Source organism: Mesoplodon bidens (assembly GCF_964165515.1).
Source record: "Mesoplodon bidens genome assembly, chromosome: 12".
Classification (NCBI taxonomy): domain Eukaryota; kingdom Metazoa; phylum Chordata; class Mammalia; order Artiodactyla; family Ziphiidae; genus Mesoplodon; species Mesoplodon bidens.
In genome coordinates this window covers 13727095-13752802 of record NC_138168.1, presented here as the reverse complement: position 1 = coordinate 13752802, position 25708 = coordinate 13727095, and the positions used below count along the sequence as shown (strand labels likewise).

The 25708-nt window shown below is 40.3% G+C and overlaps 1 protein-coding gene across 3 annotated transcripts in view; it reads left to right on the top strand.

The window, feature by feature from the left end:
* The window catches only part of SMAP1 (small ArfGAP 1), a 167569-nt gene that overhangs the window by 90298 nt on the left and 51563 nt on the right, over positions 1–25708 (top strand). For 2 of the 3 annotated variants that reach the window (XM_081250744.1, XM_081250746.1), the window contains 2 exons: positions 4818–4898; positions 8454–8534. In XM_081250744.1, the coding sequence (XP_081106870.1) occupies positions 4818–4898; positions 8454–8534 (162 nt within the window). The remainder of the gene's footprint in view (positions 1–4817; positions 4899–8453; positions 8535–25708) is intronic. The other variant, XM_081250745.1, reaches the window with a different exon arrangement.

Below are 25708 nucleotides of genomic sequence, written 5' to 3'. Positions count from 1 at the left end.
CACAAACCACTTTTTTGACATGTTCAGTCAGTCACAGCACCTTCTCCATACACTGCACAAATCTTTTTTTGTGTTTCAGTTGCGTTTTCACCTTTCTTGAAATACTAAAGCATAATGTGCCGAAAATGTTGCTTTTTTCTTCTATCTTCAGTATTAAAATGGTTATGCAAAAGTTCACCGATTTTGATGGTCTTTTAAATGCACGCTGATACGACAGCTGTCAGAGTACAATCTAACAAAATTGTTGTGAACGAAGTTAAAGGCAACTAAGTGCTCCTAGAGCCATACTGCAGAAAAAACTGAGCGAACCTTTTGGCCCACCCAATAGATAACTTCCATAAGATTTCAGAGAAGTATGTGAGCAAGCCAGTGCCCTTTCAGAGGACAGTGACAGCTGCTGCCGTGGGGCCTCCTTTTGGTTGTGCCTCTGAGATGCTCTCATCCTCCTGTTTCCTTTTTGTCAATTAAAAAAAATTTTACTGAGACCTGTTGAATGCCACATGCTGGAGATGGTGAACAGAATAGAAACAACGTCTGTCTCAGAGAACTTCGGATGAACAAAGAATACCGATAAGGAATCGCCTCTGTACTGGACATCACGTGATCATGTCTGCCAGAGGGAAGCGTTGTAGGAGACTGGAGGATGAAGGGACACTTCCTGGAGGAGGCCATGTCAGGACGGGTGGGACCTGCTGGGAGCATGGGTGCTTCCCGCAGAGGAAGCAGCAGGAGCAGAGACCCCTGGAGGCTGGGGCAGAGACTGGACTGCTGGCACCAGAGGAGTCGCGTGTGGCTAGACACCTGGTCGCAGGTCAGGGAAGGAGGGGACAGGCAGAGGACCTGTGGTCTAGTTAAGGGGTTTAGACTCTGGCCTCGTATAATGTGTGTGAACTCTTCAAGCCTCCTAAGTAGGGCTAGGTGGTGATCACCTTTGCATCTGCTATCCTCACAGTTTGCAGAAGAGCAAGACTTGGGCAAGGAGACGCATGAGGAGTGCTAATCCAGGTGCTGGAGGCCGGTGGGTTCCTGCTGGTGGTTAGTGCAGGTGGGGAGGGCAGCGCTTTTGAGATTTGGAAGGAACATACAGCGCCTGTTTGTTCTTGCCTCTGCATTTTTTTCTTTCCTCCTCCCACCTGCCTTTTGCTTCTCCCCCATCTCTCTGTTCTGCCGTGTCTCTTGCTTCCAGCCGAAGCAAGACGTGTAGACTCCAGTTCTTCATTCCTTGCTCACGTGACGGAGCTTACCCTGCTCATCGACTTTTTAAAAAATCAATGTTACTGAGGTAGAATTTACGTACAATAAAAGGCAGACAGTTCAAGTTATAGTTCAGTGAGTTTTGGAAAATAAATTCTCTGTGTAACCACGACCACAGTTCGTTGGCATGTAGACCCTTTCACCCTTTCACTCCAGAAGGTTGCTTTGTGCCCCTGGCCTCCCACCCCTGGCCCAGGCAGCCGCTCATCTGCTCTTTACCACGGTAGATTGTACTTGTCTCTGCTGGAGCTTCATATGAATGGTATCATACCCTGTTTACCCTTTGGTGTCTGGGTTCTTTCAGCATGTTTCTGAAATTCACCCCTGATTTCATGTGTACTATTAGACCATCCCTTTTTTGTTGGCCGATAGTAGTTTGATTTATGGGTACGCCAGTCTGTTCACATTCACCTGTGGATTTGTCCGTTGACTTTTCAGATGTGTTTCCTACTGAACAAGCATCTCTGTTTCTTCCTAGCTGGAACGTAGTATTAATGCTTTTTCATTTTTGCATTAAAATGCTTTGTTAAATGACTGATATTTATTGAATAGTTTTATGTTGCTCCTTCTGAATTTTAAAAGTGGCCAAATCAGTTTATCATCCTCTGGAAGGGAGAATGAGCACTTTTACAGTGAATTATGTTGAATTAGTAACACTCGACATATTAAGTGTCCCTATTCCTCTCTTACATTTTTATGTTCAGCTTTTACATGAATTTGGGCAAAAGTGGTCTCTGTGATACAGGTTATTATCTTAAGTGATTTTATGTGCTTTTTCTAATCTCTTGTTTTCTACATAGCTCTAGCAAGTAAATGTCCAGTGGGATAAACCAGCTTTGAAGCTGGGCTTTAAGGCACAGTTTGTCTTTTTTAATATTTTCTTCTATGTGTAATTTCAGTCAGTAGTTACTGAATGGCTAGTTTGCATACTTTTAGCAGAGCTAACAGTGTGCCAGGGGAAAACGCCCCTAAAGATTATGGGCTTCCCAGAGATATAAACCCATGCACATATGGTCACCTTATATTTGATAAAGGAGGCAGCAATGTACAGTGGAGAAAGGACAGCCTGTTCAATAAGTGGTGCTGGGAAAACTGGACAGGTACATGTAAAAGTATGAGATTAGATCACTCCCTAACACCATACACAAAAATAAGCTCAAAATGGATTAAAGACCTAAATGTAAGGCCAGAAACTATCAAACTCTTAGAGGAAAACATAGGCAGAACACCCTATGACATAAATCACAGCAAGATCCTTTTTGACCCACCTCCTAGAGAAATGGAAATAAAAACAAAAATAAACAAATGGGACCTAATGAAACTTAAAAGCTTTTGCACAGCAAAGGAAACCATAAACAAGACCAAAAGACAACCGTCAGAATGGGAGAAAATATTTGCAAATGAAGCAACTGACAAAGGATTAATCTCCAAAATTTATAAGCAGCTCATGCAGCTCAATAACAAAAACACAAACAACCCAATCCAAAAATGGGAAGAAGACCTAAATAGACATTTCTCCACAGAAGATACAGACCGCCAACAAACACATGAAAGAATGCTCAACATCATTAATCATTAGAGAAATGCAAATCAAAACTACAATGAGATATCATCTCACACCAGTCAGAATGGCCATCATCAAGAAATCTAGAAACAATAAATGCTGGAGAGGGTGTGGAGAAAAGGGAACACTCTTGCACTGCTGGTGGGAATGTGAATTGGTACAGCCACTATGGAGAACAGTATGGAGGTTCCTTAAAAAACTACAAATAGAACTACCATATGATCCAGCAATCCCACTACTGGGCATATACCCTGAGAAAAGCATAATTCAAAAAGAGTCATGTACCACAATGTTCATTGCAGCTCTATTTACAGTAGCCCGGAGATGGAAACAAACTAAGTGTCCATCATCGGATGAATGGGTAAAGAAGATGTGGCACATATATACAATGGAATATTACTCAGCCATAAAAAGAAACGAAATTGAGCTATTTGTAATGAGGTGGATGGACCTAGAGTCTGTCATACAGAGTGAAGTAAGTCAGAAAGAGAAAGACAAATACCGTATGCGAACACATATATATGGAATTTAAGGGAAAAAAATGTCATGAAGAACCTAGGGGTAAGACAGGAATAAAGACAGAGACCTACTAGAGAATGGACTTGAGGATATGGGGAGGGGGAAGGGTAAGCTGTGACAAAGCGAGAGAGTGGCACGGACATGTATACACTACCAAACGTAAGGTAGATAGCTAGTGGGAAGCAGCCGCATAGCACACGGAGATCAGCTCAGTGCTTTGTGACCACCTAGAGGGGTGGGATAGGGAAGGTGGGAGGGAGGGAGACGCAAGAGGGAAGAGATATGGGAACATATGTCTATGTATAACTGATTCACTTAGTTATAAAGCAGAAACTAACACACCATTGTAAAGCAATTATACTCCAATAAAGATGTAAAAATAAAAATAATAATAAATGAAATTCCAAGCTTAAAAATAAAAAGGTTATGGGCTTGGGTTGTGAGTCAAGAATTACAGCTGTAACTAACTCAGTAACAAGCAGATTTGAATGAGGACTTGTCATCTCACACTGTTATTTGGACATTGCATAACGACCTTTCTATAATCGCACCTCTGATTTTTAAAGATTCCTCGTAGGCACTGTTGGTATGATAGGGCAATATAGAGATGTCAGTTTTACGGCTCCAAAGATCTACTACGTAGTTTGTAAACGTATTTCAGTTATATTTTGCCAGTAAAGAGGGCAGAAAGATAACGCTTACATTAAAGTGATGAACTACGTGTGTAGGAATTGGGTAGGAAGATGTGTGAAAAGGCTTTTAGATGAAATTGTCTCCATGTATAAATTGCCTTTGCTGCATATGTAACTGTCTCATGGTGCTTTGGGGTAATTCAGCCAGTGCAGCCCTGGAGATGGTGTCTGTGTGCATGGAGCTTAAGGAAGGAAGTGTAGGAGTGGCTTCACGATAAGTCTTGTCTGCTGCTCAGCTGTTATGCTCCATTAATCCACTCTTTTTTCTCCCATCCTTCTTTCTGTTTTCTTAAACAGCTGATTAAAACTTGAGTTGACTTTTACTGTTTCAGCTCTGTGTTATTTTCCATCCTTGAAGCAGTTACGGTCAGTAAGAGCAAGAGCTCACTCGTGCTCCCCAGCCACTTGGAACGGTGTGTCTTCACGCCTCAGAGCATGAGCACTTCGGCAGTAACGCTGATGGAAAGGGAACCACCAGAGACGCTGAATTGTTTTTCACATACTTGGCGGGGGGATGATCTTGCCTGAGTGCATTTTATATTTTATGTCATAGTGAAATCCATTTTAAGTCATACACTCCTCTATAGTAAATACTTTTACTTATAGAAATTCCACAGGGAAGTATTTAGAAAGCAAGACTTTTTTCTTGATGCATTATTTTCATTTCACATACTTCTGAGTGCTTCTGTATCTCTGAAATACACGAGTGTGTGTTTCCTTCCTGTGCCTGTAATTCTGATTATCTTCTTTTTGTTTTTTTCTCCTGACTTTCCGTCTGCATTCCGCAGATTTCCTCCTCTGATGCTCCTCTTCAGCCTTTGGTATCCTCTCCTTCTCTACAAGCTGCTGTGGAGAAGAACAGATTGGAGGTATGGTAGTGTTTTAGCCTCATTCCACAGCGCTCAGCGGTAAATGTCCCATCGTTTGGGCTGCTGTAATAGTTGTTGATGTTTTGAATGGTCTCCAGTATTAAAAATGTTAAATACAACAAGAATACTTTTCTATGCCACAGGTAGGATCACAGGGTTTTAATCTGCATTTAATTTCAGAATGACTAATTTATTGTTACCGTAGGTAATATCTCAACATTTAATAAGCAATTAGTTTTTTGTTGTTTCCATTACCACCTTATGCTTAAAGGAGCTTTTCTATAGTTGCTCTTGAATTCTTTGATTTATTAGGAAGGGTTTTGGTTAAAAATGTTTTCTTTCTATGATTCTGTTATTATAAGCACTTGAAGAAAGTTAATGTCGTTTCTTTTTTTAAACAATAATATCCATCACATAGATGAAATGTAGGAGTGTGGAGTCATCAGTGATGGTTGTTGGAATGTGTGTGGGGTAGGGGTGGTTAGGGTGCATGGTACTCTACCGTTATGGATTTTTAAAGTCATGCCTACCAATATTTGAAGGTTTTTAATTTTTTTGACTGTGTATCTTTTTGTTGTTGTCCTCCTGACCTTAGTGAATTAGTTTGAGACATCCTTTGAACTCACACTGTTTCTGTGTCTCCTCCTTGATAAATGGTGTGCTTGACATGGGGGATACAAAGGTAAACAAGGTGTGTCTCCCTGCCCTGGAGCAGCTTCCATCTAACAGAGGAAAACAGAACTTTACAGAGGTTTCCAGCGCGACAGAACGTGTGCTGCGATTGCCGTACGCTCGTGGTGCTGCTCTGAGTGCAGCAGGCGTCCTTCTGATGTGTCTTACGCTCTTCATAAACGTTAGTTGTGAGGACTAGGACACAGTGCAAGCAGAGGAGGCATCTTGTGGAAAAAAGCCTGTGGGCAGAGCAGGATGATTGGGGATTTGCGGGGAGAAAGGCGTGGCTGGGACACGCGTGGGACGGGAAGAGAGGTGGAGAGGAGTCCTCCTGTGAGGCTGCTGGCGCGTTTCCCTGGCCCTTTGATGAGTTTCAGGGGTAGAAGGAGAGTCCAGATCGGATTTTCAGGTCGTAGCACTCTGCTTCACTGTCTCTGGAGAGCCAGCTTCGTGCTGATGGGTGTGGAAAGGCTTGAGGACCTGTTGCGCTGGTCCATGAATAAATGGTGAGAGGGGTGCCAAAGTGGAGACAGAGGGAGTGAAAGGGCGAGCGCAGCTGTCAGAGATCTCGAGAAGGTCGTGTCTGTGGGGCTTGTGATCAGTGGGCTGTGGAGGCGCTTTGGGAGCCTGGATGACTCCCGGCTTCAGGCCCGAGCACCTCAGTAGATGATGGCGCTGTCCAGTGAGAAGGGATCTGGGCTGAGGAGGAGGAGCGGGTATGAGGAGAGAGCAGGGAGGGGCGGGATTAAACGCCGGGTGACGGCGGGACGTCTGGGTGTCTGGTCTGGGCTTGGATGCCCAGGTCCGTAGGCCAGAGGAGAGATCCGGGTCGGAGAAGGGGGGAGGGGGCGGCAGCCCGGGGACAGCCATGAGAGTGGAAAGCTGGGTGCACTGAAGAGTCAGCAGAGCGAGGGGAGGTCCCCGGGACAGCGGGGGACAGTTTGGAGCAAGAAGGGCATGGTTGGAGGTGAAGAGGCTTTAGTGGTCAGAGTGTTGTAGGGGTCAGAGGTCAGCAGGCAGGCCCAGGGAAGAAGCACCGCAGGAGGGCGGAGGTGGCCGCGGGGAGGTGGAAGGATGGCAGCGACGCCTGGTTCAGAGGGTGGAAACCCTCAGTTGCTGTGTCTGTGCTGTGTGGTGCCTGCCACCAGGTCCTAGAAAGCAGGGGTCTGATCCAGCCGAGCACTAATCTTCGTGCCTGATGGCATTTAGGCCCTGGGGAGCCCCACAGGACAGCCCACTAGAATGTGTCTTTGTGCTTTCTTTCTCTTACCCTTTTAAAATTTCTATTTTTATGTATGTTTTCTAATGTGTATAATATAGTGCTATATGTGCTTTATAAATACATACATACATATGGTAGAGTATATATGCTCCCCACTTTTTTTTTTTTTTTGTGGCACGCGGGCCTCTCACTGTTGTGGCCTCTCCCGTTGCGGAGCACAGGCTCCGGACGTGCAGGCTCAGCGGCCATGGCTCACGGGCCCAGCCGCTCCGCCACATGTGGGATCTTCCCGGACCGGGGCACGAACCCGTGTCCCCTGCATCGGCAGGCGGACTCTCAGCCACTGCGCCACCAGGGAAGCCCTAGAGACCGTATCTTTAATTAAATCACTCAAGTGTAGTAGTTTCATTATAATGAACCCAAGATGTACTTCTCTCTGTCTTGTAGGACATGAACATTTATTCCAGTTTTCTTTTGCAGGAGGTCTCCTGTTTCACTGTATCATTTGGATATATAGTAACCAAGTTTCAGGAACTACCATTTTACAATACCAAACACCACTGTAAAAATTAAGTTAGACAGTAAGGTGCTTATCACAGTGCCTGGCCCATAGGACCTTTAATTATATCTCTTACGTTATGGCCTAGATTGCTGGTGTTGGCTTTCTTGATTTACAAATAGCAAAAATTCTACTCTTGAGAGAGGTGGTGTCAAACACCCTTTTCAAGGCACTGGTGCAAATGCGACCTCTGGGCATTTTGACTAAGTTTCATGTGTTTATTATTCTGCCTTTTCTAGGTTCACCAGTTTGTCTTCCATGTTTGCTGCCAGGGAGCTAGGTCAGCACTCAGTTGCAGTATCACCAGTTCTAGGTTTCTAGGCGTCTTTTCCCTCTACATGCCTTATGAATGCTCTTTGTTTAATCTTTACTTCATTTTCCTTTTTTTGGCATCTTTATGGACCTTAAGTTTTTATTATTATATCCTACTTCAACCTACTTGGAAATTGTGAACATTATAATACCCTTATAGTTTATCTAGACTGGGTTGGATTAAATATGCCAACTAGTCAGCTGGCTGTGGTCTCCAAGCACTATCTCCAACATTCTTTTCATGAGAAAATTATTGTATTTGCACTTTTAAAAATCACAACACTGTGGTAACAGACTGAAAATGTTTTGTGTTATTTTAAAAAATTAAAGTGTTTTTACCCTTTTCTCCTCATGTTTACAGGTTGTAATTGGTCTTCATCTGTGTGATAAAGAATTCTGTTCCATCAGTTAGTTTGCTTTTTCTTTGTATTCAAATTTCAACTTTATGGTTGCTGTTAGAAAGCCTGACCTTATGTAAAGATGCAGTGAGAATTTATTGAATAGAGGTCTCATTTCTTTAAAACAAACTCTAAAATATCAAAGAAGTTCTAAATTGTCTCAGTTCTGTATGAATTTCTTTTTTAGAAAAGTTATTTATTGTGTTATCAACATACTCAATGAGAGTATGAATTTGCTGTGCTTTTACATCTCAGTATCACTGGATATTGTCATCATTGAATATTTATTTGTACCCTTTTCTAATGATGACTCAAACTAATAAAATAAAAATGTGTTAAGAGCTAACGTTTTTTAAAAAGTAAACTTATCAAAACTTTCGGCTATGCTTTAGAAAGAAAAAGAAAAAAAAAAGGAAGAGAAAAAGAGAGAAAAGGAGCCAGAAAAGCCTGCAAAACCTCTTACAACTGAAAAGGTAAAATTTCTTCTTCTTTTTTTTAATCTACAAAGATTACGACCTTATTTGTATAGTTATATATGAATGACTTTTGGGATGTTCATGATATGCAAATAATCATTCTTTCAACAAGTATTTGTGGCATGAATACTGTGTGCTAAGCATGTCTGTCTAGCTTGTCCTCTATGATTTATAATCGGCTACATATGTGTGGGTATAGATTCATGTGAGTTCCTCAAGGGCAAGTATTATTCCTGACGTAAGGAAGTGGTGGTTTTAGCTTCATGCACAATCAGACTTCAACGAAAGTTGAGAGGATGCGGGGACATACCTGCAGGGGCCTTCAGAAAAGACTGCATGCTGAAGGTAGCACTTGAGCTGGGTTTGAAGTGTAGGTAGGAAGGATTAAAGTGTGAGGCAGGAGTGTATCTTGTGGAGAGAACGTTGAGGACATGGAAACTGGAAATAGACAAAGTACATTTTAGAAAAATAAGTGAGTAGTGGAGTTTGAAGAAAGATCTATGTCTGTGTATAGAAAGTGGTGAAAAATAAGACCAGAATGGTAGATTGAGCTCAAATTGTAGGGGACCTTAAGGTCCAGATTGATTCTTTTTTGAAGGAAAGGCTGTGGGCAGCATTTAATTCAGAAGGGTTCTACTGGAAGATTATTTTGCAGTGATAAGCAGGATAGAAGTGATGAGGCCTACTAGCGGTAGAGAGAACATTAGATTTCTGCCAAGCGCTTGGTTAAATAATCACGGTGGCTTGGCTTGAATGCATTTCCTCCAACAAGAATGGAAGCACAGTAAGGGAATTGTCAGTAAAGGGAGCATCCTTGATTTTAATTGTTGAAATTTTAATAACCAACTTTATGGAGGCATCAGTTACATACGACAAAGTGCATCCATTTAACATGTACGAGTCAGTATTTACTGGTTCTTTTCCCATCATGTTTATTAGAACAGTCTCTACCTTCAGAGAGTTATACACATGCCTTCTGCATTTAAGACGTGCTAAGTATCCCGAGGCTCCTTAGTCCTTTACGTAGCAACCAAACACACCCGCCGTCTGCCCTTCACCCCCCTCCGAGCAGTCGCCCCCTGTCCTTCATACCGGGCAGACTTGTCTCTTGCCCCCCGAGCATACTCGCCATCCCTCTGGGCACTGAGCTGCCTGGCCAAGGGTGCCCTTTCCTCTCCGCACCTCTTAGCTAGGCTTCCTCGTTCCTCCTTGTCCATCCAGCTCCTCTAAACACCCCAACTAGACAGGCTCTCTCCCTTCCTCACAGTTCTGGTGACACTGTCGTACATGTGATTTTATTACTTCCTGCCTCATATTATTGTTTAATTGTATTGTTAGATAAATTTCTTTGTCTAACACAGATGCATCCATGTTCATGTTCTGTTTCCTGAGATTATGTATCAATCAGGTGGGGACTAATAAATCTTAGGTTTCTTTGTATTTCTCACAGTTTCTTGTGTGTATCAGATGTTTAGGATAAATACATGTACGTTGATTTGTTGATGTTTTCCCTCTCATAATTCCTGTTAATGTTTTGATCCCAAGGTCATGCAGAACAATTAATAAACTGCAATTTATTTCTGAATAATTTGTTAAATACTGAAGACTTGCTAAGTGCAATTCTTTGAGATATTTTTTGAAGTACTTTTCAGTTAAAGTTAGTTTTTTTGAATATCACTAATTGTTTTAACGATTGTTTACTGAATTAGATTCTTACCTTTCACCAAATTAAATTTAGATGTTAAATATTATAAAACTTTTTAAAAGGAGTGATTAAGTTGTAATTATAGCCTGATTACTTAAATAGCTTTAATTCTGCTCTGGAAACTTTCTCTTCAGCATGCATCAGTAAGAAGCTGTAAGTGAAATCTCTTACAATTTCCTATTTGATTACAAAGGAATTTAAAAATCACTAGTAGGTTTTATCTTTTGTTTCCAAAAGTTGGAAATATCAGAGTTTATATAATGCCTTATTGTTGTACTTGGCAAGATGTAAAATTTAACCACTTTTAAAACATCATATATTTATTTTTTCTCTTAAAAAATATTTACCATCCAAATATAGTGAGCATTTGATGTAGTGACCATGTGTATTTCACGGTCTTGCATGTAAACACTTGCTTTCTGTTGCCTGCTGTGGAGAGGGGCCGCCAGGGTTACCTGGGAACAGTCTCTGGATTGGGAGCTTGAGAAGAGCAGTTCAGGGCGTGTGAACAGTGAGGAATCCAGCACTTTTCCGTTACCATTTCCCTTCGGCACTTAGGTTTTGTGTATTTTTTTTGTTTTGTTTTTTTAAATAAATTTATTTGGTTGCACCGGGTCTTAGTTGTGGCAGGCGGGCTCCTTAGTTGCAGCACACGGGCTCAGTTGCTCCGCGGCATGTGGGATCTTCCTAGACCAGGGATCGAACTCATGTTCCCTGCATTGGCAGGTGGATTCTTTATCCACTGCGCCACCACAGAAGTCTGGTACTTAGGTTTTAATTAAACCCAGTTCACACTTCATCTGTTATTCGTGCTCACCCTGCAGAGGTCAGGACTCCTGTTACCAATGGTGGGAACCTTGTGGAAGGAATAATCACCCAGAGGGAAAAGCTTCAGCTCCTGTCAGAATTTCGTGGTCAGGATACTGTAGATTATATAAGGAGGAAGATACATTTACAAGCGTAACAGTGGGGAAACTGGAAGAACAATAGCACAAGCAAGCTTTGCTTCATTCACATTAGGCGTTTTTCTTTGTGTTCTCTCTGAGCTGATACTTTCAGGGGGCATGTATAATCTAGAGGAGAAATTAGCAGTAATAGCAGTGAAAATCATAGCAACAGTAGTCAGAGTATCATTCTCACAAGTAAGTAAGAGTTGGCTTTATTGGCTGTCTGGTATCTGCCAGGAGCTGGGCTGGTGTACAACTTGCATGCACACTTGTGCATGTACACTTACATGTGAAGTGACCAGCCATGTATTTACCACCTAGTCAGGAAACAGAACATGGCCAGCTCCCCAGAAGCCGCCCTCCCCAGCTCTTCCCAATTAAATCACTTCTCTTCTCCCCAGAGATAATCATTTCCTTGCATTTTAGAAATAGATTTACCTTCTCTGTGTGTGTTTCTAAATAATAGAAATATTACTTAGAAAATACTGTTTTTCTCTGTTTTTTGAACATACAAATGAAATGATGCCACAAATATTCTTTTGTGTTTTGCTTTTTTCAGTCAACATTGTTTTTGTAAGGGTTAATCATGTTCTATATAGATATAGTTTACTCAGTTAATTGTTGTGTAGTATTCCATTATTTATATGTTCCTTACTTTATGCATCCCATCGTTGATAAACACTTGGATTATATCCAGGCTTTAGCTGTTATAAATAATGCTGCTTTGAACACTTTTGTACATTCACCTAAGCATGTATTTCTTCAGGATATACTTAGGAGTGGACTTGCTGGGTCACAAAGTATCTGTATCTTGAACTTTACTACATAACGTCAAACTATTTTCCAATGTGTATACCAAATGTATTCTGGTCACACTACATTCTTTACAACATTTGGTATTGTCAGAGGTATTATTATTTGCAGTCTGATGGGTGTGTAAGGATATCTCATTGTATTCTACATGTCCATTTCTTATATTACTAATGAGACCCAGTGCCCGTGTCATATGTTTATTGCCCATTTGGAATCCCCCTTTTGGAGTTCTGACTCAGATCTCTTGCCTATTGTTAAGTTGGATTACTTACCTTTCCCTTATTGATATGTAACAATCTACACACACACTTACACACATATATAGAGGAAACTAGTCCTTTTCCAGTTACAGGTTTGCAAATATCTTATCTCTGTGGTTAATTTTATTGCTCTTTTTATTTCGGGTTTGTGAATCAGTGATCAAGGGCATCCTTGTCTTATTCCTGACATCAGAGGGAAAGCTGTATGTGTTATCTTCATTCCTTACAAAAACTACAGTTATTGTTTAGTTAGAGAATTTATGGAGTCTGGTTTGGAAAAATAGGTTTTATTTCTTTTTTAAAGGCTAAACTCCATCTCATGTCTCTTTATGTGTTTAAAAGAATGATGCTTGATAGGTGTTATTTTTTCCTAGGACACTTGTTCTGAGTCCACTTACAATTAAAGCCATTAGTATGGTTCTTGACACGCGGCAGTGAGTTAATAAATGATTACTTACAAGTATGTTAATTGGGGGGTTGGAAGGAACCTTACCTCTCTTATTTTATAAAAAAGTTAACTAAATCCTAGAAGAACTGTGAGTCACTGAAAAGTGACTTGCTCAGTGCTAACAGTTGGTGACAACTCAGGGGTTTGAACCCATGTCTTCTTCTGATTTAAGTCCCACGTTGTGTGTATGTGTGTTTTGATTTGACATATATGTCTTCAGTTTCCTTTCTTGATGCAATTTTTAGTCCTTTTGTACATTCTACATCATTTTATAATGAACAGTCCAGAGCTCTCTAAAAAAGAACAGTGTGTCTATATACAACGCCATCCCATACTGTCCTAACTAGTGAGTTCATAATTTTTACTGATTTGTTAGCGTCCGGTAGGGACCTCTTCCTTCTGTAAATACACTTGTTTTCCCTGAGCAGTCTACCACTTTGCTTAAATTATGTTTCGTACCTAGGTCTCCCTAAGGTTTACGTTTTGTGTTGTGTGAGCATCTGTTGCCAGCGGGGTTAGCTGGAACCAGGCTTACTTCCTTTTCTGAGAGGAGAAAGGTAAAACCTAAAAATTTAATGAATCAAGTGATTAATAGGGCACATGCTTTTGACACTTAAATAGATGTCTCTCTGCTGTGCTTTAGATATTCTGCTGGAAAATTGTGTATAAATTTGACTTTTTCTAAAATATTCTGTCATACGTTTGACATTTCTAATTCACTTAGTTTAGATTTATCTACTAGGCTATCTCCCAAGTAGCCAGTGATCTATAAATATGTTTATGTAGATGAGAAGTACTCTATTAAAGGAATGTACATGAGTTCTCTTTCAGTTTATATGAGCAGGTCTTGATTTCTCCTTTGGGAGGTTCTGAGTTTTATAGTTTTTCTTTTCTTAAAGATGTGCATATCAAAACATGGAAAATGGACAAATAGTCAATTTTGGGGATGGGAAAGTTAAACCCTTTTAAGGTAATTTAAGGTAATAACCACAGTAGTGGTTCTGGTTTTAATGCTATTTATTATAATACGGCTTGTTACAATATGGGTTATTATGTTTTAAGTTCTGAAACTTCAGAACTATATGCTAAGAAACCTTTAATGTAGGGGTCAGCAAACATTTTTCTGTAAAGAACCAGAGAGTAAATATTTTAGGCCATCGGGTGTCTTTCACAACTACTCAGCTCTTTCTTTTTAGCACAAAAGCAGTAAATGAGTGTGTTCCAATGAAATTTTATTTGCAAAAACAGGCGGCCAAGCTTGCTGAGGACCATCCCCCTCACGCCTCCCCACAGCTGAGAATTGGTCGCAGTGGGAGAAGCAGGGTCAGGAGGAGAGCCAGGTTCAAGCCTTGGTCTGTGTTCACTGTCTTCTTGGCAAAGTCAGTTAACTGTCCAGATCTGCTTTTTCCTCATATATTAAATGACAAGCTTTGCCTAGATGATCTCTAGAGATCCTTATGGTAATAAATAGTTTTAAATTTAGAGTTACTTATTACACCTACTGAATATAGGGACAGATTCCTAAAATCATCTGACTGTATCCTTAAAGATGGCTTTTACAACTCCACAGAGTTGGTTTTTATTCAGCGAATTCTTTTTATTATTTCAAACTGGTTTTTCACTCACCTTAGTTGCTATTATATTTTGATCAGCTAGTTTTCCTATTAAAACACAAAGTCTAATTTAGGAAAAGAATATTCAGTTCTTCCTAAGGCAAGCTACTTTTGTATTTACATAGAACATGTATGTGTCTGTGTATTCAGAAAAACTGGCTTACTTTAAGGTAGTAGGTATTTCTGTTTAGGTGTCTATCTGTACAGGTGTTACTGCATCATTGGTTTTATATGTAATGGGTGCATTAACGGGATAATTTAGATTATTCTATCAAAGTAACGATTTTATGTTTTCATAGACTTTCTTAAAATCTCTCTGAGATAATTATAATGAGAGATTAGGACATAATTATGCACCTGTCTTGGAATATTTTTATGTTTTTATGAGTTAAAATTCTTCTAATATTCAAACTTTTATTATTTATATATTAAGTAGTACATATTCTGTGTAGGAAAAAATAAAATACACAAACAGGCTAAACATTAAAAAAATATGTAACTTCTCATAATCCCTCTACCTAAGGATGACTGTCTTAAACCTTTTGTGGTATAACTTTCTATGCTTGTGTGCACATGTGTGTATTCTTACCAGTCTCTTACATGTGCCTTGGTGGAATTCTTCACTTTAAAGAGATTTCTGTGAATGGCATATGGTTCCCCAACTATGTGTTGTAATTTTTTTAATGTAATATTTTTTAAGTGTTTTTTGTGTAGATACTTGCCACTAGCTTCTTGAAATTTATGAGAGAAAGTCAATTCACGATGTGTATCAGTGCAAAATAAAAAATTCCAGGAGGGAAAGTGGCGGAGCAGTGATGCTGTGGGAAAGAGACGGCCCCTACTTTGGATCATACTCACTGTCATCGAAAAGTGATCTCAATATATGACAAGTATTCAATCTTTAAGAAGATGTTATAGATAAATAGTGATTGTTTTTAACTAGTTGGGGAAAAAACAAAAACAACCAGCAGAGTTGCTTTTTTGAACAAACCTTTATGTTAATAAAACTTTAAAAAGTACATTTTTACTTGATAAATATAAATGGTCTACCTTCCAATATAAGCAAAAGGTAGAATTGCAAATCTCTTGAATTTCAATATAACCATGTAAAAGTAAGCAACCAGTTGTAAATCAAATAAATTGTTCATAGTAGACCATTAAAGTGAAATTAAGTGGCTCATTGCCAGATGCTGAATTGATAGGTTATGTTGTTTAACAGTCTGACAGAGACACTTACGCAGCCACCAAGCTCTCAGTGTAATTTAGGCTAAATAAACATTTCATGTGATGTGTGTATGCATTTGACGATAAGATATTTCCAGTAATTAATGCTTTTGTAGAAATCATGGAAACACATGGTCTAGGTGAGTAAGCAGGTCAGATGTCTTACAGAGCATTTTTATAAGTGGGTTTGGAAGATTCTTTGTATTTTCCACAAATCATTTCATTTCTAGCTAAAAACCTGACACTGGAGATTAGTTTGATAATACTCTTTGTAGATTAAAAGTAATATATTCAACATTACTGTGCTTTAGGCTTAGCGAGCATTTTGGTCCTGCTTCTCTGTGGTCCACGTTTTATTAGGGCATAGATTGCTAGTTCCTGTTGACAGCTTTCTTTCTTTAGATGTTAGGTTTCTTTTTTTAAGTAAGTCTTTTCTCTCTGAGAAAGAAAAGATCACAGTGCTGCTCCTAAGTAAAAAGAAATCATATGTCCTGTCCAGTAAATTTTATAGTTTTTCATCCTTTAACCAGGAGACTGAGTACATAGAGACCTAGTGGATTTTTTAGTAGCATCTCCCTTCTACAACCTGTAACGCCCAAACCATGTCTATTTTAAGAAGTTAAAAAACGTGCATAAGCAAAAAGAAAAAAACGTCACCATAGATCTAATGACTTAGAAAAATTATCACTAACTTTTTAAAAAAAAATAAATTTATTTATTTATCTTTGACTGCGTTGGGTCTTCGTTGCTGCGCACGGGCTTTCCCTAGTTGCGGTGAGCAGGGGCCACTCCTCCTTGCGGTGCATGGGCTTCTCACTGCATGGCCCCTCCCATTGCGGAACACAGGCTGTAGGCGCACGGGCTTCAGTAGTTGTGGCTCGTGTGCTCCAGAGCACAGGCTCAGCAGTCGTGGTGCACGGACCCAGTCGTTCCACGGCATGTGAGATCCTCTCGGACCAGGGCCCTAACCTGTGTCCCCTGCATTGGCAGGCGGATTCTTAACCACTGCGCCACCAGGGAAGCACTCACTAATGTTTTGATGTTCATCCTTCTAGATTGTTTCCCGTGGAAGTATATGTATCCACACGGAATCATACTACACATATTATTTTGTAACCTACTGTGCTCCTCTGTTATATAACAGTATATCTTGAATATCCTTTCTTGTTGATAAATATGCATATGCTTTTCTGTCTTTAATAACATTCCACTGAATGGGTGTATCATAATTTATCTTCCTCTGAATAAAGAGAGATTCTTCTTAAAATTTATCTCTTTTGAATAATGAAAATCTGTACAAATAATCAGTGTGTAACTGTGTGATCCCTGATTAGGATCAGTTTTTAAAACTGGAATTGCTGGGTCAAAGGATCTGGACTTTTAGAAAGTCTTTTGAAAAATACTAACGAGCTACTGGAAGATAAAGATGGCAGAGCCTGGACTTGGTAAGAAGACTTTTATTCCATTCTCTGCTATTTACTAAATGTTTGACCACTCTGAACCTCAGTTTCCTCATATGTAAAACTGTTAATTCAATGGGCATTTTTGTACCCACCACGTGCCAAGCATTACTTTAAATACTAGGAATAGTGTGGCAGGGGCACGTCTGTGTCTCACAGGATGTTTAGCACCATCCTGCCAGTCCTGGCAGTCAAAAATGTCTTCAGACATTACTGCGTGTCCCCTGAGGGCAGAATTGCTCCTGGCTTCAGAATCGCTGATCCACATTCCAGGTTCGGTGGAAGAATGAAAGCCTGCCTGTTGTACGACTCGCCAGAGGACAAATCTTTTTCTCAGCAGATTTACTCAGATGCTGAAAGGAAATAATATAGTTACATATATGAAAAAAAGTTTATAATAATGCCATTAAGTGGGAGGTAAAATATAAGCGCATTTGAAACTGAAATGGGCGTTTTCTTAATTAGAAGTTACTCAGAGTCAAGTTTATCCTTTAAAATCACACATCATGAAGACGCGGAGATCACCTTCCTCCCCACAGATACATCAGAAATACAGCTACACGTGGAACAACTCCTACAGAACACCTACTGAACGCTGGCAGAAGACCCCAGACCTCCCAAAAGGCAAGAAACTCCCCACATACCTGGGTAGGGCAAAGCGGAGAGATTCCTGCACAGAGGATCAGTGCCGAGCGGCACTCACCAGCCCGAGAGGCTTGTCTGCTCACCAGGGCGGGCGGCGCTGGAAGCTGAGGCTCGGGCTTTGGTCAGAGCGCAGGGAGAGGACTGGGTCTGGCGGCGAGAACTCAGCCTGAAGGGGGCTAATGTGCCACAGCTAGCCGGCAGGGAGTCCGGTAAAACTCTGGAGCTGCCGAAGAGGCAAGAGACTTTTTCTTCCCTCTTGGTTTCCTGGTGCGCGAGGAGAGGGGATTAAGAGCGCTGCTTAAAGGGTCTCCACAGACGGGCGCGAGTCGCGGCTGAAAGCGTGGAGCCCAGAGACGAGCGTGGGACGCTGGGGCTGCTGCTGCCGCCGCCAACAGGCCTGTGTGCGAGCGCAGGTCACTGTCCATACCGCCCTTCCGGGAGCCTGTGCAGCCCGCCACTGCCGGGGTCCCGGGATCCAGGGGCGGCTTCCCTGGGAGAACGCATGGCGCGCCTCGGGCTGGTGCAACGTCACGCCGACCTCTGCCGCTGCAGGCTCGCCCCGCACTCCGTGCCCCTCCCTCCCGCCCTGCCTGAGTGAGCCAGAGTCCCCGAAGAGGCTGCTCCTTTAACCCTGTCCTGTCTGAGCGAAGAACAGACGCCCTCCGGTGACCTACACGCAGAGGCGGGGCCCAATCCAAAGCTGAGACCCAGGAGCTGTGAGAACAAAGAAGAGAAAGGGAAACCTCTCCCAGCAGCCTCAGAAGCAGCGGATTAAAGCTCCACAATCAACTTGATGTACCCTGCATCTGTGGAATACATGAATGGACAATAAATCATCCCAAATTGAGGAGCCAGGAGTCAGTGCTGTGCCTCTGAGGTGGGAGAGCCAACTTCAGGACACTGGTCCACAAGAGACCTCCCAGCTCCACATAATATCAAACGGCGAAAATCTTGCCGAGATCTCCATCTCAACACCAGCACCCAGCTTCACTCAACGACCAGCAAGCTACAGTGCTGGACACCCTATGCCAAACAACTAGCAAGACAGGAACACAACGCCACCCATTAGCAGAGAGGTGGCCTAAAATCATAAAAAGTCCGCAGACACCCCAAAACACACCACCAGACGTGGACCTGCCCACCAGAAAGACAAGATCCAGCCTCATCCACCAGAACACAGGCACTAGTCCCCTCCACCAGGAAGCCTACACAACCCACTAAACCACCCTTAGCCACCGGGGACAGACACCAAAAACAACGGGAACTACGAACCTGCAGCCGGCAAAAAGGAGACCCCAAACACAGTAACATAAGCAAAATGAGAAGACAGAAAAACACACAGCAGGAGAAGGAGCAAGATAAAAACCCACCAGACCTAACAAATGAAGAGGTAATAGGCAGTCTACCTGAAAAAGAATTCAGAATAATGATGGTAAAGATGATCCAAGATTCTATTTCCAAGATCCAAAATCTTGGAAATAGAATAGACAAAATGCAAGAAACAGTTAACAAGGACCTAGAAGAACTAAAGATGAATCAAGCATCGATTAAAAACACAATACATGAAATAAAAAATACTCTAGATGGGATCAATAGCAGAATAACTGAGGCAGAAGAACGGATAAGTGAGGTGGAAGATAAAATAGTGGAAATAACTGCTGCAGAGCAAAATAAAGAAAAAAGAATGAAAAGAACAGAGGACAGTCTCAGAGACCTCTGGGACAACATTAAACGCACCAACATTCGAATTATAGGGGTTCCAGAAGAAGAAGAGAAAAAGAAAGGGACTGAGAAAATATTTGAAGAGATTATAGTTGAAAACTTCCCTAATATGGGAAAGGAAATAGTTAATCAAGTCCAGGAGGCACAGAGAGTCCCATACAGAATAAATCCAAGGAGAAATACGCCAAGACACATATTAATCAAACTGTCAAAAATTAAACACAAAGAAATCATATTAAAAGCAGCAAGGCAAAAACAACAACACACAAGGGAATCCCCATCAGGTTAACAGCTGATCTCTCAGCAGAAACTCTACAAGCCAGAAGGGAGTGGCAGGACATAATTAAAGTGATGTAGGAGAAAAACCTGCAGCCAAGATTACTCTACCCAGCAAGGATCTCATTCAGATTTGATGGAGAAATTAAAATGTTTACAGACAAGCAAAAGCTGAGAGAGTTCAGCACCACCAAACCAGCTTTACAACAAATGCTAAAGGAACTTCTCTAGGCAAGAAACACAACAGAAGGAAAAGACCTGCAATAACGAACCCAAAACAATTAAGAAAATGGGAATAGGAACATACATATTGATAATTACCTTAAGTGTAAATGGACTAAATGCTCCCACCAAAGGACACAGATTGGCTGAATGGATACAAAAACAAGACCCATATATATGCTGTCTACAAGAGACCCACTTCAGACCTAGAGACACATACAGACTGAAAGTAAGGGGATGGAAAAAGATATTCCATGAAAATGGAAACCAAAAGAAAGCTGGAGTAGCAATTCTCATATCAGACAAAATAGACTTTAAAATAAAGACTACAAGAAGAGACAAAGAAGGACACTACATAATGATCAAGGGATCGATCCAAGAAGAAGATATAACAATTGTAAATATTTATGCACCAAACATAGGAGCACCTCAATACATAAGGCAAATACTAAGAGCCATAAAAGGAGAAATTGACAGTAACACAATCATAGTAGGGGACTTTAACACCCCACTTTCACCAATGGACAGATCATCCAAAATGAAAATAAATAAGGAAACACAAGCTTTAAATGACACATTAAACAAGGTGGACTTAATTGATATTTATAGGACATTCCATCCAAAAACAACAGAATACACATTTTTCTCAAGTGCTCATGGAACATTCTCCAGGATAGATCATATCTTGGGTCACAAATCAAGCCTTGGTAAATTTAAGAAAATTGAAATTGTATCAAGTATCTTTTCCGACCACAATGCTATGAGACTTGATATCAATTACAGGAAAAGATCTGTAAAAAATACAAACACATGGAGGCTAAACAATACACTACTCAATAACGAAGTGATCACTGAAGAAATCAAAGAGTAAATTAAAAAATACCTAGAAACAAATGACAATGGAGACACGACGACCCAAAACCTATCGGATGCAGCAAAAGCAGTTCTAAGAGGGAAGTTTATAGCAATACAATCCTACCTTAAGAAACAGGAAACATCTCGAATAAACAACCTAACCTTGCACCTAAAGCAATTAGAGAAAGAAGAACAAAAACATCCCAAAGTTAGCAGAAGGAAAGAATTCATAAAAATCAGAGCAGAAATAAATGAAAAAGAAATGAAGGAAATGATAGCAAAGATCAATAAAACTAGAAGCTGGTTCTTTGAGAAGATAAACAAAATTGATAAACCATTAGCCAGACTCATCAAGAAAAAAAGGGAGAAGACTCAAATCAATAGAATTAGATATAAAAAGGAGAAGTAACAGCTGACACTGCAGAAATACAAAACATCATGAGAGATTACTACAAGCAACTCTATGCCAATAAAATGGACAACCTGGAAGAAATGGACACATTCTTAGAAATGCACAACCTGCCAAGACTGAATCAGGAAGAAAAAGAAAATATGAACAGACCAATCAGAAGCACTGAAATTGAAACTGTGATTAAAAATCTTCCAACAAACAAAAGCCCAGGACCAGATGGCTTCACAGGCGAATTCTATCAAGCATTTAGAGAAGAGCTAACACCTATCCTTCTCAAACTCTTCCAAAATATAGCAGAGGGAGGAACACTCCCAAACTCATTCTATGAGGCCACCATCACCTTGGTACCAAAACCAGACAAGGATGTCACAAGGAAAGAAAACTACAGGCCAATATCACTGATGAACATAGATGCAAAAATCCTCAACAAAATACTAGCAAACAGAATCCAACAGCACATTAAAAGGATCATACACCATGATCAAGTGGGGTTTATTCCAGGAATGCAAGGATTCTTCAATATATGCAAATCAATCAACGTGATACACCATATTAACAAATTGAAGGAGAAAAACCATATGATCATCTCAATAGATGCAGAGAAAGCTTTCGATAAAATTCAGCACCCATTTATGATAAAAACCCTGCAGAAAGTAGGCATAGAGGGAACTTTCCTCAACATAATAAAGGCCATATATGACAAACCCACCGCCAGCATCGTCCTCAATGGTGAAAAACTGAAACCATTTCCACTAAGATCAGGAACAAGACAAGGTTGCCCACTCTCACCACTCTTATTCATCATAGTTTTGGAAGTTTTAGCCACAGCAATCAGAGAAGAAAAGGAAATAAAAGGAATCCAAATCGGAAAAGAAGAAGTAAAGCTGTCACTGTTTGCAGATGATGTGATACTATACATAGAGAATCCTAAAGATGCTACCAGAAAACTACTAGAGCTAATCAATGAATTTGGTAAAATTGCAGGATACAAAATTAATGCACAGAAATCTCTGGCATTCCTATATACTAATGATGAAAAATCTGAAAGTGAAATCAAGGAAACACTTCCATTTACCATTGCAAAAAAGAATAAAATATCTAGGAATAAACCTACCTAAGGAGACAAAAGACCTGTATGCAGAAAATTATAAGACACTGATGAAAGAAATTAAAGATGATACAAATAGATGGAGAGATGTACCATGTTCTTGGATTGGAAGAATCAACATTGTGAAAATGACTCTACTACCCAAAGCAATCTACAGATTCAGTGCAATCCCTATCAAACTACCACTGGCATTTTTCAGAGAACTAGAACAAAAAATTTCACAATTCGTATGGAAACACAGAAGACCCCGAATAGCCAAAGCAATCCTGAGAACGAAAGTTGGAGCTGGAGGAATCAGACTCCCTGACTTCAGACTATAGTACAAAGCTACAGTAATCAAGACAGTATGGTACTGGCACAAAAACAGAAAGATAGATCAATAGAACAGGATAGAAAGCCCAGAGATAAATCCACGGACATATGGTCACCTTATCTTTGATAAAGGAGGCAAGAATGTACAGTGGAGAAAGGACAGTCTCTTCAGTAAGTGGTGCTGGAAAAACTGGACATGGACCTGTAAAAGTATGAGATTAGATCACTCCCTAACACCATACACAAAAATAAGCTCAAAATGGATTAAAGACCTAAATGTAAGGCCAGACACTATCAAACTCTTAGAGGAAAACATAGGCAGAACACTCTATGACGTACATCACAGCAAGATCCTTTTTGACCCACCTCCTAGAGAAATGGAAATAAAGACAAAAATAAACATATGGGACCTAATGAAACTTAAAAGCTTTTGCACAGCAAAGGAAACCATAAAGAAGACCAAAAGACAACCCTCAGAATGGGAGAAAATATTTGCAAATGAAGCAACTGACAAAGGATTAATTTCCAAAATTGATAAGCAGCTCATGCAGCTCAATAACAAAAAAAACAAACAACCCAATCCAAAAATGGGCAGAAGACCTAAATAGACATTTCTCCACAGAAGATATACAGACTGCCAACAAACACATGAAAGGATGCTCAACATCTTTACTCATTAGAGAAATGCAAATCAAAACTACAATGAGATATCATCTCACACCAGTCAGAATGGCCATCATCAAAAAATCTAGAAACAATAAATGCTGGAGAGGGTGTGGAAAAAAGGGAACACTCTTTTTTTTTTTTTTTTTTTTGCTGTATAACAAATTTAATCAGTTATACATATGTTCCCATATCCCCTCCCTTTTGCGTCTCCCTCCCACCCTCCCTATCCCACCCCTCCAGGCGGTCACAAAGCACTGAGCTGATCTCCCAAAGGGAACACTCTTGCACTGCTGGTGGGAATGTGAATTGGTACAGCCACTATGGAGAACGGTATGGAGGTTCCTTAAAAAACTTCAAATAGAACCACCATATGACCCAGCAATCCCACTACTGGGCATATACCCTGAGAAAACCATAATTCAAAAAGAGACATGTACCAAAATGTTCATTGCAGCACTATTTACAATAGCCCGGAGATGGAAACAACCTAAGTGTCCATCATCGGATGAATGGGTAAAGAAGGTGTGGCACATATATACAATGGAATATTACTCAGCCATAAAAAGAAATGAAATTGAGCTATTTGTAATGAGGTGGATGGACCTAGAGTCTGTCATACAGAGTGAAGTAAGTCAGAAAGAGAAAGACAAATACTGTATGCTGACACATATATATGGAATTTAAGAAAAAAAAATGTCATGAAGAACATAGGGGTAAGACAGGAATAAAGACACAGACCCACTAGAGAATGGACTTGAGGATATGGGGAGGGGGAAGGGTAAGCTGTGACAAAGTGAAAGAGCGGCATGGACATATATACACTACCAAACGTAAGGTAGATAGCTAGTGGGAAGCAGCCGCATAGCACAGGGAGATCAGCTCGGTGCTTTGTAATCGCCTGGAGGGGTGGGATAGGGAGGGTGGGAGGGAGACGCAAAAGGGACGGGATATGGAAACATATGTATATGTATAACTGATTAAATTTGTTATAAAGAAAAGAAAAGAAAAAATTAAAATATTAAATATATTTTTTAAAAAATCACACATCGTTTCATCCAATTCCCATCTGATTAGAATCATCTGCATTTTGGCTATAGAGAACAAACTAGTAGGCGGGGCAATACAGGGGTGGGGAGTGGACGCAGAAAATATTGGGGGTAAGGTAGGCTCAAGGATGTATTGTACAAGTTAGGGAATATAGCCAATATTTTGTAATAATTATTGTAAATGGAAAGTAACCTTGAAAATTGTATAAAATTTTTTTAAAAATCAAAAAAAGAGAGACTCATCTGCATTTTGGAGGTAAAAACAGAACAGCATGTGAGGATAAAAATTGGATTAGATACATGGTCTTGGGCCATAGACAGCATTTAGCCCTGTAGCCATAAACTTTGTTGTTATTCCCCTTCTGGAAGATTACTTTTGTGGTACTTGCAATTATTTGTCTGGATTACTGCATTTATTTCAGAGCATTGCCTTGCCGGAAAAACTGGGTGCAGAAAAGAAAGAATTCCAGCTTCATCAGAACTTGGTGGGGGCCCGAACACTGGGAAAGATTAAGAGAGAACTGAGCCTACTTGCTTATAGAATAAAGTACCTGAGCCCTTCAGAGTCTAGCCGCTGCCTGTCCTCACTTTTTTGTTTTGGTCAGTCCCTCCTCAAATGTGCACATACAAGTTCCGGGGAAACCAAGCAGGTGCTGGCTTCTGAACCAGCAGAAGGTCTTGTTTCTTCTCAGCTGATTCAGTTCTGCACCCGTTCCCTGACCAGGTCCACATCACCTCCTAAATCTTTATCCATTGTGGTAATGATATCAGCCATATTTCTTTTTATAGTCATTTTCCCCTTATTTTACAAACCATGGAAAATACAAGAAAAAACTGTCAACAAAAGCCTGTCATCTTACTATCCAGAGTCTCATCACCTTTAACCTTTTAGTTTTTACTTTCAGTTCTTTTTTTCTATGTAGACTATTTTTTTTAAATATTTCTCTTCCCTCATCCCTCACTTAATATTATATAATGAGCGTTTTCTTATCCAATATTTGTATTACCATGAATTTTAGTGTATGGACTACATTAATAACATTTTGTATCTTCTAAATTTCTAGCTCACTTTATGGCATTCTTATATATAGGTAGAAATGAAAATTTTTATAGGATTTTAAAAGGGTACTTTATATCTCACACCCATTAGGATGACTGCTCTCAAAAAACCCAGAAAATAGCAAGTGTTGGTGAGGGTGTGGAGAAATTGGAACCCTGTGCCCTGTTGGTGGGAATGTAAACTGGTGTGGCCATTGTGAAAAGCAGTTTGGTAATCCTTCAAAAAACTAAACATGGAGTTACCATTTGATCCAGCAGTTCCACTTCTGGGTATATACCCAAAAGAATTGAAACCAAGGACTCAAACAGATATTTGTATGTCCATGTTCATAGCAGCATTATTCATAATAGCCAAAATGTAGAAACAGCTTAAATGTC